Raw genomic sequence first — 15897 nt, 5'->3', positions numbered from 1 at the left:
GTTAATATTTAATAAGAGGGAGATTCCCAGAGGGAATCAGTAAAAGAGAAATCCGACAAGCATTGCATGCATGTGAATAGTGTCCAGATTTAACACTAGCATTGAAGTACACACTAGGAGCATCCGAGTTATATTTTTTTCACAAACATAGACCAACTGAAAAAGCCATGTTAGCAATTTACTGGGCAAATGTCAGCAGGTAAATAGGAATGCAGTAAGTAGGTCAGTATTATTAAGCAAGGACCATAAGATAGAATTGAACAGCTCAGATTGATAGTGATAGTGATAGTGTAATACAGCAGGTCCCCATGACCTATAATACAGCAAGTGATTCTGAGCTGCATTCGCCATGCCCTTGGATTGTTTTTCACACTGCATCGTATTTACTGGATGTCAGTGCTTCAACAGAAAATGTAAGCTTGACATACGGGACCCAACAAAAATAGCTTTTGCCTTCAAAATGAAATTTAGGAATTCCTGGGAAATTACATGGGAAAATCCAGTAATAGTAATTTTACAATCAACCAATTATCACAGAACAAGCAAAAGCCTCTCTCCAACGGGATCTCACATGAAGCCACACATGAAGCTGAGAAAGAGGCTGGTTACAGGTTACTGAATGGCATTTAATCCAGATACTGATACCCACGAGCTACAGTGATCTCAGGGCATTCTTTTCTGTTCTCTCCTCTGTTTCTATACTGGGATAGTGGATAGGGGATGTGCAGTTGTTTAAAAAGAGCTATGTAGAGGATTTTAACTTTTTTTTAAATATATAAAACAATGATAGGACAGCAGTATTTTGTTCTTGTTTAGCATTAACAATATATTAACCTAAAATATTTAAAACTATGTGCACACAATACTGCAGTCTGGTGAAACCACAGCCAGAAAGAATGTATCTTTGTGACATCTCATATCAGAAGTCAAAAGCATGTCTCATGAAAGACTGCTGCATAAAAAAGAAAACACAACATGTACTAGCTCGCACTGATAACATTTCTAGCAAAAGTGTAAAAACCACAGCAATGCAGGCAAGAGGGGTGAGTTTTGAGTTTAGTTCAATTTGTCATGTTTTACAAATAAGTAACTATTCCAGCTTATTATGACTCCATCAGCCATGTCTAAATACTTTATCTCACAAACATTGTAATTCTCTGTCGAACTTAAGCTTCGTTCCAATTTGAGATGCATTTAAACCAGGGGTTTGGTTTAGGTAAATGAATAAAATATTATTATTATTATTATTTATTTATTAGCAGACGCCCTTATCCAGGGCGACTTACAATTGTAAGCAAATACATTTCAGCTAACAAGGACCAGCTCAGATTTAATCTGGTCATTAATGGAAAGGTGCTGCCTTCTCTCTTCATGGCCTTTGGGGAAGGTTAAATGGATGAACAAAACCAGAAATACTGCAAAACGCTTTCACGCAAAATGCACTATACTTTCTCCAGAACAACTGTAAGACACTGTGCTGGTCTTTTTAGCCTGCATTAGGAGCCGAGAGAGCATGCATAACTAAAGTGTTATTTCACAGCAATTTATTTTGAAAAGATGCCTATACAGGGTCGGTGAATACAAGGCTTTCAGCTGCATATCAGTGTTTCAGAAACATGTGTTCTCTTCACTAAAACAGCGGTGAGAAAACAAACACACACTCTCCCGTTAGTTTATGGGATGAAAACTAATTGAGTTTACTGAGAGAACTTAACCAACTGAAGTTTCAAACACTAAAACTTACCAACACAGTGGAAAAGCTCATTTTGGTGTGTTCAATGTGACAAGATCTCCTCTAAAACAACTTAGCACAACTGGGGAGAAAGCATAGCAGGGAATGTGCTGTAGCTCCTGATGCAGCAAATATTGAAACACAGGATACAAACTCATTTAAAAAGAGGGCAAAGTTACACAGCACAGCTGACTCAAAATGTTTGCATTTCTACATGCTGTGCAATACAATGCACAGTGTGTGTTTTTACCAACAATATGACAATTATGGCTTTTTTTAAACAGGTTGATTTGATTCACATGATGCACTTTTTTGTCTTGCCAATTTAAACACTTCTCAAAGATCTGTTCTCACACTTTTTTTCAGCTCATTCATTGTTTTTCAGTGAATATTTTCAGCCCTGTGGTATACCACTGCAGTTTGAACCAATTGCTCAAACAATTGGGAAAAAAGTATTACCATTTAATACCTTTGTGCAATGGTATTAAACTGTGCACTTGCAATATTATGCACTATTCACTGTATTTAATGTATTATGCTTTGTTTTTTTACTGTGCAGCATGTATTATGCATTTCTCTGTATTTAAAGTATTATGGATTTTCTTGTTACTGCATCTTGTAATGCGCTTTGTGATGGTGCTCCACTATGAAAGGCACTATATAAAATCAAGATTGATTGATTGATTACCAGAGTTCAAATTACTTCAGAAATTCCCATAAAAATGTTTCCCACTTTGTGCCACTCACTTCTAAAGGTGGCACAAAGTGCCAACATGCAACCACAAGTGTGTTCAAAAAACATTACCTAGTGCTCACCAACAGGAAAACATGCAATATGTTTTGTCCCTTTCCAAGACTTTCATTATTTTGTTTTGGTAGCCCCTTTCTCTGTTCTAATACATTACACTTCCATCAGGAATATCAGACCCCATTAGTGACTTTTCTGGGACAGTAAGCAATTACATTGCTTTTACAAGCACAGGAAGTCCATGCTATCTAGACTGCCATGCGAGAACTGGAGACTGCTTACATGTTCATTTTGTTTCCACACAGTAAACAGAAAGTGATTTTAAACCAAAGTGAGGTTACGAACAACAACTCATAGATGAGCTTATGTTCAGCTGCAAATAGAAAATGTTATTGCCAAGGGTACAGTTGGCATCTGCATTACTGCTGAAAACACAAAGAAACGGAAAAGCAGTAAAGGTGTGGTCCCAACTAGTTCCGTGACAGTCATTTTCCTATTATCCTTATGCAAGGAGAGAGATCTAGACAGCAAAAGCATTTATGTGTTCCTATTTCTGCCCCTTTATAGTAAACCGCATTTAGAATAAAAACAAATCGAATTTGGTAAAGTCGGTTTTTATTGTCAGATTGTTTAGGACAGTTTAAATTTGGCCACGTTGCTGCTTTTAATATAAATATGATTTCTGTAAATGAGACTCATCTCAGTAGGTATCTCTTATGTAAATATTTTTATAGCAAGACTCCCCTTTAAGGAGTCTAATAAATAAAGTTGTCTGGTATGTGTTGTATATCTGTACTGTACTGATTCACACAATCCTGTGCACAAACAGGGCATGTGCATTGCTTTGGGTGCTGCAGGCTCTTATTTCTATGTTCCATTCAACTTTCAATGTACAACAGCTAAATAGTAGGAAGCTTGAGATGGCTCATAAGCAAACAGTGGTAAAATGAAAAGCTCACACGTGCTTCTTACTGATGCTAAATAATGGATGCAAGATCTTGAAATTGTGAATGAACGAGGCAGAAATGTTTGTTTTTGAAATCAACTTGTTCCTGCTACAATGAGCTGACAATTCACTTTTCTGAGCCTGAGCAGTATGCAAAGGAAAGTATGCAAAACTAGTAACAGTAACAGTAACTAGTCTTAGTGGAAAAACAGCATTAGAATCAATGGCTGGTGTGGGGACAATCGGAGGCAGGCCTGTAAGCTGGAATACATTAGTCTTACCAGCAAGGTTACCAGCAAAGGATCATTGTTTTTTTTTGATTGGGAAACAAGCTCCAGGTGCTTTCTTGAATGTTGACTGTAAACTAAAACGGACCATCGGGGCAGTGAGAATCCACTGCCTTGCCGGAAAAGCCAGAATGTGTATGAGCAGAGCTACCGTACTGTATGCTAAGTGACTATTGTTCACACTGCTTGGCACCAATAACTCAGGGTTCTTTATTTCATCTGTGTTCTGAACAATTACTGCTGTGCAGTGTCTAGTTCCCAAAGGGATGTTCTACTACAGAGAAGCAGGAAGCCATCTGCAAATTATAACAAACAATACTCTTCTTAATTCTTACTGTTAGCGACATTTATCACCATTACTGCGCTGTAACTGGAAAAAAGAAAAGAAAAAAGAAATCCCAGCAGAGCAAGACGCTTAAGAGGTCACCCAGGGTTTACTCCGGACTGTAAAGCTACTGTACTGTACGTAAGCACTGTCTCTCTCTAACTGCACAGCAAAGAGATTTCTCTACAGAAAGTTAAAATCAGGCAATTATTCACAAGAGTTCTTTCACTGGCGCACCAAGATCTGCTGAAACACGTAAAAATACAATTTTAGAACACTGATTGGCTATTAGAACTGGAATTTCCAATATTCAGACAATAGCTGAATATCTTCTGCAGGGACACATCTTCTTGTGCAGCTCAGCCGGCAAAACAGCAGCAGAAACAAGATAATGAATACAAGAAAAGGAAAATTCCAGTTACCAGCCACACACCTGTCACAGTGAGGAAAGTGTGTTCCTTAAACACAATTTCAATAGAAGTGAAGCTTTTTACATGAATATAAACACTGTAATAAGGTGATGGGCTATAACAGAGAAACCTGGTTCCATGCAGGTTCTATGCTACAGTAGCTTTCCCATATCACACTCACCACTGCTACTCAGTCTTGGCGAACTTCATTTTGTGAATAAACTTAGTTTGAATCCGTATAAGTTATCAAAGATTAATGACCACTGCACAATCCCAAAATCTGTGTATAGTATTTAACTAGGTAGAATTATCCTGGTGCCAGAAAAGAGGTTCCCATTCACTTTAATTAGCTACTTTTTCAAGTCTATTCATGCAGTCTGAGTCAGCAAAAACTTGCAATACCCAGGTCTACAGCCTAAATCATCATGCAAAACATGAATCACACATAACACACAAGCGTTTGCTACCTATGCTTCCAAATGATTTGTGTACATCTATAGACACACAGCACCACTGGGATGGGAAATGTGTCAGCCATTTCCTTTTAGACAAATGAAAACGGGTTCAGAAGTAACATTTAGTTAACTGGAGATATCGGAATACCTACCACCCGCAACAACAAACTATTCATGACTTCCATGTCTGGACTGCTGTCTCAGCTGTATCATGTTGGAGCTTGTTACACTATTTCCACATAACTAAAACTTCACAGTGGGACTTAACCTGGTACTGCATTTGCTCACATTCATACCAGCGCAGGTATCCCAAAGCAATTCAAGCTAATGTCTGATATTTCGATTATTACAGTATCTCTGTACAATACTTCAAGGAGAATAAAGGCATCGCGTACAACCAGACGGCTGTTAAGAACCAAAATGACAACTATGATGAATGAAATGCAGCATACACCATATTGGATAGTTGATCAATGTAATCTTTGGGTTCAGAGAAACTGCTCAACCTTTTGTCTCATGACAGCTGGACAAATGTATTAAATTACATTCTGTATTTGATGCCTAGTCATCAATTGCACAGTATATTATTTAATGAGATTATATACGCAGGTTGCCAGTGGCTTGGAACAGAAGTGAACATTTGGAAGTGCACTCTCATTGGCCAAACAAGTTTGTCCGATAACCAAACAAACAGATTGTTGTAGCCGACAGCACCTACTATTGCTTAACTATCTTGTTGTATATTGTATGGTATATGTATGCATCACATTGTGAATATTATGGGTCATGCCACCAGAAATGGACCAATGGTCGCCACCTCATATTCTTTTAATATTGCATATGAATTTATCTGGAAGTGTTTTAGGAAAAATACCAAGATATTAGTTCTCACCTCTTATTGGTTATTAAGTTATGGTGTGGAAGGACACTTTTGTAAGAAGGTCAGTTATTAATTTTCTCAATCTAAACCTAAAAAGAAATCCTTAAAACTACAAGAGAGTAGTGTAAAAAGTCCACCAAGGGTTTTATTTGTTTTCATATAAAGGGAGGGGTTACAATTTATAAGATCTTGCACAACAGGCAGATAGTAACCAAAATGCAGATGCCATGTAGGGTCCAATTTCTAAATCATTTGAATTACTGAAGGACTAATTAACAGAATAGTCGACAAATTTCATTGGTTCATGCAGCAATACATTTTTAAAGGCAAGGGAAAGATTGACTATTTATAGCCTGGCTAGCTGTTAGCTTAAAGCAGATCTTTGACCATCTCTGAGAGGCATACAGTAATTAGAATCCAGAGAAAGAGAGAGAAAATCCAGTGGTATTTAATTGGCATCTTCAGTTCGCATCTGTTCCTCTTGTACTAAAGCGACTCTCAAAAACAACGCTGGCAAATATATCTGTCACAGTCTGTTCATCTAAAAAGTACTGTCAAGTACTTTACATTTAAACTCAGCTTCACAATTTGCAAGTGTCTATTTTATTTTAACCACAGCACTTAAAAAACAGAGATGTGAATAATAAAGATTTTACCGAGTCAGCTGCAAGTGCAAACTGCTTAAACGGTACATAAGGACCTTTTTATTTTATTGTGTTGATGTTAATGTTTACATAAGGTGTGTGTATTGTTTTATTTATTTATTCATTTATTTTACATTTTGACCACTTTTAAATTGCATTTCCTGCCTCAAGATGGCTTCACATATACCTGCATGGACCTCTCAGAACTAAATGTAAAAAAATAAATAAATTAGCAATACACACACCTTACATAAACAGTTGTAGCAACACATGGGATCATGTAACACAATAAAATAAAAAGGTCCTTATGTACCCTTTAAGTTGACATTAGAATTTTAACTTTTATTATAAAATAACGGTGAACATTTATTTTAACTGTAAACCATTTTGATAACATGCAAAAAAAAAATCACACAGTATTAATAAACAGGCTCAAACATCATTTATTAACAGATTACTATGAAAAGCAGAGCAGTCATGCAATGCAATGATAACATCCATGTGTAAAATACACACACAAAACCAACAATCAAAAGGCTAATACTATACAATACTGTAGTAAAGTATACTATGCAAAGTAACTTGTGCCAAGACCTAACATGTATGCAAAAATAGAAGACCAAGTGAAATAACTTCAGGAATGTAACCAGCAATGATAATTACATTACAGGCTGTTTCAAAGTGCACTGTACTGCTGCTCTTCATCCACTCTTGAGCTCTACATGCACTATGCAAAACATGTTCCACAAAAAAAATCTATTTTTGGTAATCCTCCCCCCTTTTTCAAACCAATTTGAAAATTTCCCAATTTGAATGTCATCTAAACTGTGATTTTCGAACTTAACCCTGCGGTAGCGCAAACGTCAATGCAGGGTTCTCTGTGGGTCCCTAGCCAGGATCAGCAACTTGCTACAAACAGCGTTCAGTCTACACTCATAGAATATTACATTTTCAAAAGGACCCACATCACCAGTTACCAAACTGCCATTAAACAAATGAACGGAAATCATAAATAAACACCCTGTTCAATGGTAATGTTAATCCCATTATTAAGACCATGACATAGAACCCACATCAGTAGCAGGCAGTCACAGTATCTGGTAAAAACAGAGAACTGGAGTAGCGCTGCATAGCCTGTTCAGTTCACTCACTTCTTTGTATTAAAACAATGAACAAAAAGATCTGCCATTAGTAGACGTGATTAAATATTTATTGTGTGTAAGCACTTCTCTGTATTGCAAAAATGAACACAGCTATGCTGCATGAACTGCATGACTAACTAAATATTTTTCTAAGGTAGCCAATACACAGCCTACGCTGAGATACCGCTGTACAGTTTATTTAGTTCATGTTTATGCTGATATGTTTGGTTTTTCTTAACATTAAAATGTTCAGCAACCACGTAAAGTAGAAATATATATCGCGAGTATGACTTCTTCCTCTTCTTGGAATAATGTGTCATTTGTAGGTTTAAGTACTGATCAGCAATTTTTGAAACCGTTTAAAATTAATTTAAGAATTTTGAATTTCCGTAAGCCAAATGTTTTATGTGCTTGATGCACTTTTGCCATAACAGTGAAGCTGTAAGCCTGACCATTCCTGTAAAGTATTACTGTAGTTGAGCACTTACTGTATCACCCTGGCAAAAAAAATCGAATTTCAGTGAATGGTTTAGCTTGTCCCAGACAAGAATGGGATTCTTCCAAACCTGTCATGTAATGCAGTTGTCAAGCAATAATGAAACTCCCAGTCAGTACACGCTGGTGTGAATAAATAATAAAAAGGTGGGGTATTTGTGTCTGTGGTCGTGGCTCAGGATTCCATTTCCCTGCCAGAGCCTGACTGGTATGTGTTACTGTAACCTAGCAACTTCTTCAGGAAAGTAAAAACAAATGCTTCTTAACAGCAAAGACAGAAAAAGAGAACACTCTTAACAAAAATAAACAGCATTTCTGATATGATATTACAAAATATAAATTTCCAAGAAGCCATGATCCCAAATCCCAACCTATACAGACGTGCTCAAATTTGTTGGTACCCCTCCACAAAAAATGAAGAATGCACAATTTTCTCTGAAATAACTTGAAACTGACAAAAGTAATTGGCATCCACCATTGTTTATTCCACATTTAATAGAAATCAGACTTTGCTTTTGATTTTTTACTCAACATAATATTGTAAATAATAAAACAAATGAAAATGGCATTGACAAAAATGATGGGACTGCTAACCTAACATTTTGTTGCACAACCTTTAGAGGCAATCACTGCAATCAAACGTTTTCTGTAGCTCTCAATGAGACTTCTGCACCTGTTAACAGGTAGTTTAGCCCACTCTTCCTGAGCAAACTGCTCCAGCTGTCTCAGGTTTGATGGGTGCCTTCTCCAGACTGCAAGTTTCAGCTCTTTCCATAGATGTTCGATAGGATTCAGATCAGGACTCGTAGAAGGCCACTTCAGAATAGTCCAATGTTTTGTTCTTATCCATTCTTGGGTGCTTTTAGCTGTGTGTTTTGGGTCATTATCCTGTTGGAGGACCCATGACCTGCAACTGAGACAAAGCTTTCTGACACTGGGCAGTACGTTTTGCTCCAGAATGCCTTGATAATCTTGAGATTTCATTGTGCCCTGCACAGATTCAAGGCACCCTGTGCCAGGCGCAGCAAAGCAGCCCCAAAACATAACCGAGCCTCCTCCATGTTTCACTGTAGGTATGGTGTTCTTTTCTTTGAAAGCTTCATTTTTTTGTCCGTGAACATAGAGCTGATGTGACTTGCCAAAAAGCTCCAGTTTTGACTCATCTGTCCAAAGGACATTCTCCCAGAAGGATTGTGGCTTGTCAATATGCATTTTAGCAAATTCCAGTCTGGCTTTTTTATGTTTTTCTTTCAAAAGTGGAGTCCTCCTGGGTCTTCTTCCATGGAGCCCACTTTCGCTCAAAAAGCGACGGATGGTGCGATTAGAAACTGATGTACCTTCACCTTGGAGTTCAGCTTGTACCTCTTTGGCAGTTATCCTTGGTTCTTTTTCTACCATTCGCACTATCCTTCTGTTCAATCTGGGGTCGATTTTCCTCTTGCGGCCGCGCCCAGGGAGGTTGGCTACAGTTCCATGGACCTTAAACTTCTTAATAATATTTGCAACTGTTGTCACAGGAACATCAAGCTGCTTGGAGATGGTCTTGTAGCCTTTACCTTTACCATGCTTGTCTATTATTTTCTTTCTGATCTCCTCAGACAACTCTCTCCTTTGCTTTCTCTGGTCCATGTTCAGTGTGGTGCACACAATGATACCAAACAGCACAGTGACTACTTTTCTCCATTTAAATAGGCTGAATGACTGATTACAAGATTGGAGACATGTGTGATACTAATTAAAGAAACTAATTAGTTGGAAATATCACTATAATCCAATTATTTATTATCTTTTCTAAGGGGTACCAACAAATGTGTCCAGGCCATTTTAGAATATCTTTGTAGAATAAGCAATAATTCATCTCTTTTCACAGCTTCTTTGCTTTATTCTATGACATACCAAAGGCATGGAAGTATACATGATAAAATAGCTTTTAATTTCATCACTTTTCAGGAGGAATGAGGCATTATTTCAATGAGCTGTAAGGGTACCAACAAATTTGAGCAAGTCTGTACATACATCAGTCAGCACTTAGATCCCAAATCCCAGCTATACATACAGCAGTCAGCACTTAAATGAGCAAACAATGAAGCCAGTGTGCAAGTATAGTGCACGAAGCCAAGCCTAGCCCTTAGCCCTAGTCATTGCAGACACTATAAATTCAATGATGTTAATCAGCAAATGTTTACTGCAATGTGGTTAGGATTCAGCACGCTCACTGCCGCGGCCCGGGTTCGATTCCCAGTCAGGGAACTCCTCTTTAGGCTGTGTGGTCCAGTGGTTAAAGAAAAGGGCTTGTAACCAGGAGGTTCCCGGTTCAAATCCCACCTCAGCCACTCTCATTGTTTGACCCTGAGCAAGTCACTTAACCTCCTTGTGCTCAGTCTTTTGGGTGAGATGTAGTTGTAAGTGACTCTGCAGCTGATGCATAGTTCACACACCATAGTCTCTGTAAGTCGCCTTGGATAAAGGTGTCTGCTAAATAACGTATGTCACTATAGAATTATTATTATTTATTTCTTAGCAGACGCCCTTATCCAGGGCAACTTACAATTGTTACAAGATATCACATTATTTTTTTACAAATAATATTTATATACAATTACCCATTTATACAGTTGGGTTTTTACTGGAGCAATCTAGGTAAAGTACCTTGCTCAAGGGTACAGCAGCAGTGTCCCCCACCTGGGATTAAACCCACGACACTCCGGTCAAGTACAGAGCCCTAACCTCTACTCCACACTGCTCCACAATTACTTTTTGCTACGACTGCTTTGTAGGTTATGCTGTTATAAGAAATCCAGGGGTGGTGTTAACCCTTCAAGACCACAATATCTTCCTTTGTCCCCCCTCATCACAAAGAAGAGTTTTTAAAAATCCAGAAGAGACTGGGTTTGAATCCCAGTTCAGGTTCGACCTATTGCCAGTTACTTCACTGTGTGTACAACAGTTTACAACTGAGCAGAACAATGAGAATCTGAGGTTGGCAGCAGCTACATGTAGAAATATACAGAACATATTTACAGTCGCAACACTATAGAGAAACAACACTGCACTGTACTTCAGTAGCATCTTTATGGAGGAGTCTGTTCATCGTCACACACGCTCTTACTTTTAGAGGCCCTAGAATATTCAGCCAGGGTTTCTCATATGCAATGCATATTATAAACATTTTGCTGGCACAACCTTCTGGGAACATTTCATTCTGACCAACATTGATTTCTGATGAAGCCGTAAAGAGGTACATGTACATGACAATACCGTACATAATAATAGTTTATGGATATTTTCTATACAGTAGCCACTAACAAAAAAAAAAAAAAGTGTGCATTGATCCATACACTTCAAAAGATTTGAAACAAATCCCCACTAATGTTGTTGAAGCCGACACCCTGGGATCCTTCAAGAAGCTGCTTGATGAGATTCTGGGATCGATAAGCTACGAACAACCAAACAAGCAAGATGGACTGAATGGCCTCCTCTCGTTTGTAAACTTTCTTATGTTCTAATATTCTTATGAATCTGAATCCCTGAAATACTGCATATGCTGTAATATATAAAAGCTCTAAAGTATGTCAGTTTCAGTTTAAATTTCCAAGACAGCAGAGCTGACATACTTTAAGAGGAATGATGTAGGTGCTCCATTGGCAGATGCTTCTATAATGTACAATTATGTTTCAAGAGGCACACAATTGAAATACCCTGCAGACATGAAAGCAGTCCTGTTCTAGGTGCCTATGGGGTCCATTCTCCCTATTGTATTGACAGTGTTATTTAATGTTTTTTTTTATTATTATTATTTATTATAAATTATTATTATTTGTTTATTTAGCAGACGCCTTTATCCAAGGCGACTTACAGAGACTAGGGTGTGTGAACTATGCATCAGCTGCAGAGTCACTTACAATTACATCTCACCCGAAAGACGGAGCACAAGGAGGTTAAGTGACTTGCTCAGGGTCACACAATGAGTCAGTGGCTGAGGTGGGATTTGAACCGGGAACCTCCTGGTTACAAGCCCTTTTCTTTAACCACTGGACCACACAGCCTCCTCAAATTGTACATTATATGGGAAAAGTGAAACAGTTGAAGAAAAATACATCAATTTATACAAATTACAATAAAAGATATGACAAATGCATTCTAAGAATGTGTTTAAAAAATACAACTATAAATTAATAAAAGGCTTAACATTCTCATATTGATGCTTGTTCGACTGTAAATTGTGTCTTTTACACAGCCAGGAAGCATGTAACCCAATATAACCATGGAAACAGAATCAGTCGCTCTGGAGGAGCAGGCTGAAGGAAGTGTGGGCTTGGGTAAAGTAACATCCACCCAAACACACTCTCTGCAGCACCGCCCCCAGCCTACCACGTGAAACTCATCTTCAACAGTGGAATGAGCCCCTTTCACGGGCAGGATGTGCAATGAAACCATAGCGTTACTTTCAAGACTTGCCAAGAATGCACCTACTGTAGGTACTAATAAAAACACAGAAACATCACTGTCATTGAAATGCAAGTGCTAAAATAAAAATGCAAATCAAAGGCAAAATAAAGACTGACAGTAGCAACAAACGCGCAGGCTAAACAATATTTATACATTAAACTAACATATTTGTGCTGCATGTTTCTGATCAAATAAATGTGGCTTTGTAGTTGGTGTTACTTTGTTCACCAGTCAAATGCACAAGCTTAATTCGTAGTGATAAAAATCCATAATTGTAGAAAGCGATGAAATGTGTTTCCACCACACTAGTTTACACTGCAGATAATGACCGAAGGAAATGAGAAAATATTGTTTCTATTAATGCTTGATTATATATATATATATATATATATATATATATATATATATATATATATATATATAAATTACTTTCAGAATGTGTACTTCAGATGTTTGAAAATATTGGGCACATATGAAATGGAAATGTATAACATTTAATTGTTTAACAAACAGGATTATCATCCTGCATTGTACAGAACTGTGACGACTGACTAAAGAATAATGCTAATAGTAATACTAATACCAAAAAAAAAAAAAAAACTTCCAATAGAAATTAATGAAATACAAAGACTGTACATGGAACAGCAGAAATTGATCTGCCCTAAAATTACTCAGTCGCATGTTGAGAAATAGGTCATATCTGTACTGTTACGTTCTTTACAAATATATACGGTTCTATTTGTGTGGCTTTCTAGGGAACTGGTATGTATTTTAACTTTTTTCTCATGTAATATCTGTCTGTGAACCCAAGTTACATGATGTGCAAGTATGAAACATGCATACTTTAAATAACAAAACACAACGACACAATAATACAACCAATCGGTACAGGTAAGCCACACTAAAAACTGTTTCAGTAACACAGTAGGTTTTATTGGTTTTTAAGAAGATCCTACATTTAAACGCAATGCCTGTAGGCCACATTGTAACTGCGGACAACAGGTAGCTGCGGCTCTTCCACATTTTCCCCCGATCAAAGGCCGAGGAGGGAGCGTTCCACTCCACAAAATAAAACGTGCGTTTGGTATTGAAATGTGAGTACTTTACTTACTATGAGCACGGACGTCCTGACAACCTCAGAGACGCTCTGCCGGAGCTCGGCCGCGGTTCCCGGTTTGCCGAGACCCCTTGTGAACTTCCTTGTCTCCGGTACGACTGTGAAAGACATCGCCGAACGCAGCCTTCAGCAACTTATTTAATAAAAAGTAACGTTCTAATAAGAAGCAGAGTCCCAGGTGAAAAAAACATTCGCTGTATTCTTCTTTACTATCAGAGTACACCACGAGTGAAAACCGGGACCGTGGTTGCAATCTGGGATATTTGTTATATTATTATTCTGAATAGTGAATATGCTTCGTTTATCATCTGCTCATGCCTGCTGTGTTTGTGTTTTAACAATAAACAATCCCCCAACGCTGTCATCTTAGATATCTTCTGTCCCTAGTCTCCATGCTGCTCTATTCCTACCTCCTGCATTATCTCATGTCTGACTGGCGTTCTGTTTACTGAGGAGCCTGAGCTATTGCACTCCTCCCTCCTGCAATGAGACCAACTCCCTTTTTTCGTCAGTATTCTAGCACGCTCCCCAAAACTATGGGCTCGTTTATACACTGTAGCTGCAAGCACTGTACCAGATGAGTTCCCTATCAGAAGATAAGCAAGGTTTAAGTTGCATCATTCTGATTCAATCCAGGCGACACATTTGTTTTCCCAGGGTCCAGTTTGGAGTATTTTTGCATGGCAGCTTCAGTATTACGTACAGTGATTATGCAATTCACACAATGTTAATAATTCAAGAAGTCAAGTGTGGACTAAGGTTTGGTTACCAGTTTTGTTACATTAGCTAACAGTTTGATTTTCCTTTTATAAAAATAAGGCAAATGGAATGATAACTTGGGGACATTGTGCTGTGTGGTCTTCCACAGGAGAGCTTTACCTATTTTATAATGGAATCATTTATAAAGTACTAACACGATTTTTAAAAAGCAAGGGAAATATAATTTGAATTTGCAATTGCATTCATGTGTTTGCATCCTTTTAGAACACAGCATTTGAAAAGAATCTCCTGTAACGAGTAGCTTCAGATAAGGAGATTTATTTGATTTGGAATACAGTACAATGGTTTTTACAGCCCTGAAACACTTTACAGTGCTCCCTCGATATTTCACAGTTCGAGTCAGAGAAAGGAACAGGGAGAAATGTTTCAAATTCTACGTGTTAAATGAGGAAGTATATGTTTTAGAAATATTATTGGCATTTATGAATCAGCAAATTCACTTGTGTGTAGGTGTGTGGCTAAGGCTGCGTGCCTCCACAGTTTACAAATTGAAGACTGTAGTCGGGGCTTTAGTCCAGCCTGCCCATAATAATTCCTATTTATTTGAGCTGGGTCCTGGAAAATGATTTTATGCTGTGTCTTCACATTTATTAACTACAAGTTTCAGTACTGCAGCTATTCATAAGTAAATGTACAATGGAAATCAATACACGCTGAAACTACTTTGAGAATGCAAATGTTTATGATTTTTTGATGTTTTAACATTTTCAGTTATTGCAATGTTCCAGTCCATGTTTTTGTTCCAACCATGTCTTCAATTATAAGAAACCAAGTCAAGCAGACAAACGTTTAGACTGTGCTTTCTTGAGTGTACTCAGTACAATTTCATATAGTTTTACCTTAGAATTTTAATTGTACATTTTAAAGTTATGGATTGTGTCCCTAATTATTAAACTGAGCCAATTAAACTCCCAAACAGGTCCTAAAGCACTAATTATCTAATGATATCTGGTAAATCTGTGATAGAACAGCACTTCACCATCAGACTTTCCGCTTCCTGACATAAACTATAATTTGTTTGTATGTTAATCAATCAATCAATATTTATTTTGTATAGCACCTTTCATAGTGGACCACCATCACAAAGCGCTTTACAAGATAGTGAGGAACAATGCACAATACATTAAATAGTGAAATACAGGGCATAGTACATTAAATACAAACAATAAAAAAAAATGCAAATACAGTCATATTACAATGCAAATACATTAAATACAGGCATATTACATTAAATACAGGACTAGAATGTGAATTCTAGACATTGTGGATGCGTGTGTCATACAGAATCACATGAATAAGATGGAGTGAAAAACCTGAACTAGCAATTTAGACAACTGCTAATAACAGGTATCAGGCTTAAAGAGCATTGAAAGCAAGAGAGAACAAGTGGGTCTTGATAGATGAATTTGAAGCGAGCGACTGTGGGAGCTGCACACACTAAAACGAAGAGAGTTCCAGAGAGTCGGGGCCTTGAAGCTAAAAGAACG

At 37.6% G+C, this 15897-nt stretch overlaps 1 protein-coding gene across 4 annotated transcripts in view; it reads right to left on the bottom strand.

Annotated features, from left to right (window-relative positions):
- The window catches only part of LOC117405230 (dedicator of cytokinesis protein 9-like), a 114568-nt gene extending 100373 nt beyond the window's left edge, over positions 1-14195 (bottom strand). For 2 of the 4 annotated variants that reach the window (XM_059030010.1, XM_059030012.1), the window contains exon 1: positions 13625-14193. In XM_059030010.1, the coding sequence (XP_058885993.1) occupies positions 13625-13741 (117 nt within the window). In that variant the 5' untranslated portion in view covers positions 13742-14193. Of the gene's footprint in view, positions 1-13624 lie in introns of all 4 variants that reach the window. The other 2 variants (XM_059030004.1, XM_034008130.3) reach the window with 2 other exon arrangements.
- Positions 14196-15897: the final 1702 nt, after the last annotated feature.

The sequence above is a fragment of the Acipenser ruthenus genome, chromosome 9, assembly GCF_902713425.1.
Source record: "Acipenser ruthenus chromosome 9, fAciRut3.2 maternal haplotype, whole genome shotgun sequence".
Classification (NCBI taxonomy): Eukaryota; Metazoa; Chordata; class Actinopteri; order Acipenseriformes; family Acipenseridae; genus Acipenser; species Acipenser ruthenus.
Note: the sequence above shows the minus strand (reverse complement) of the source record. Positions and strands in the feature narration are given on the sequence as shown.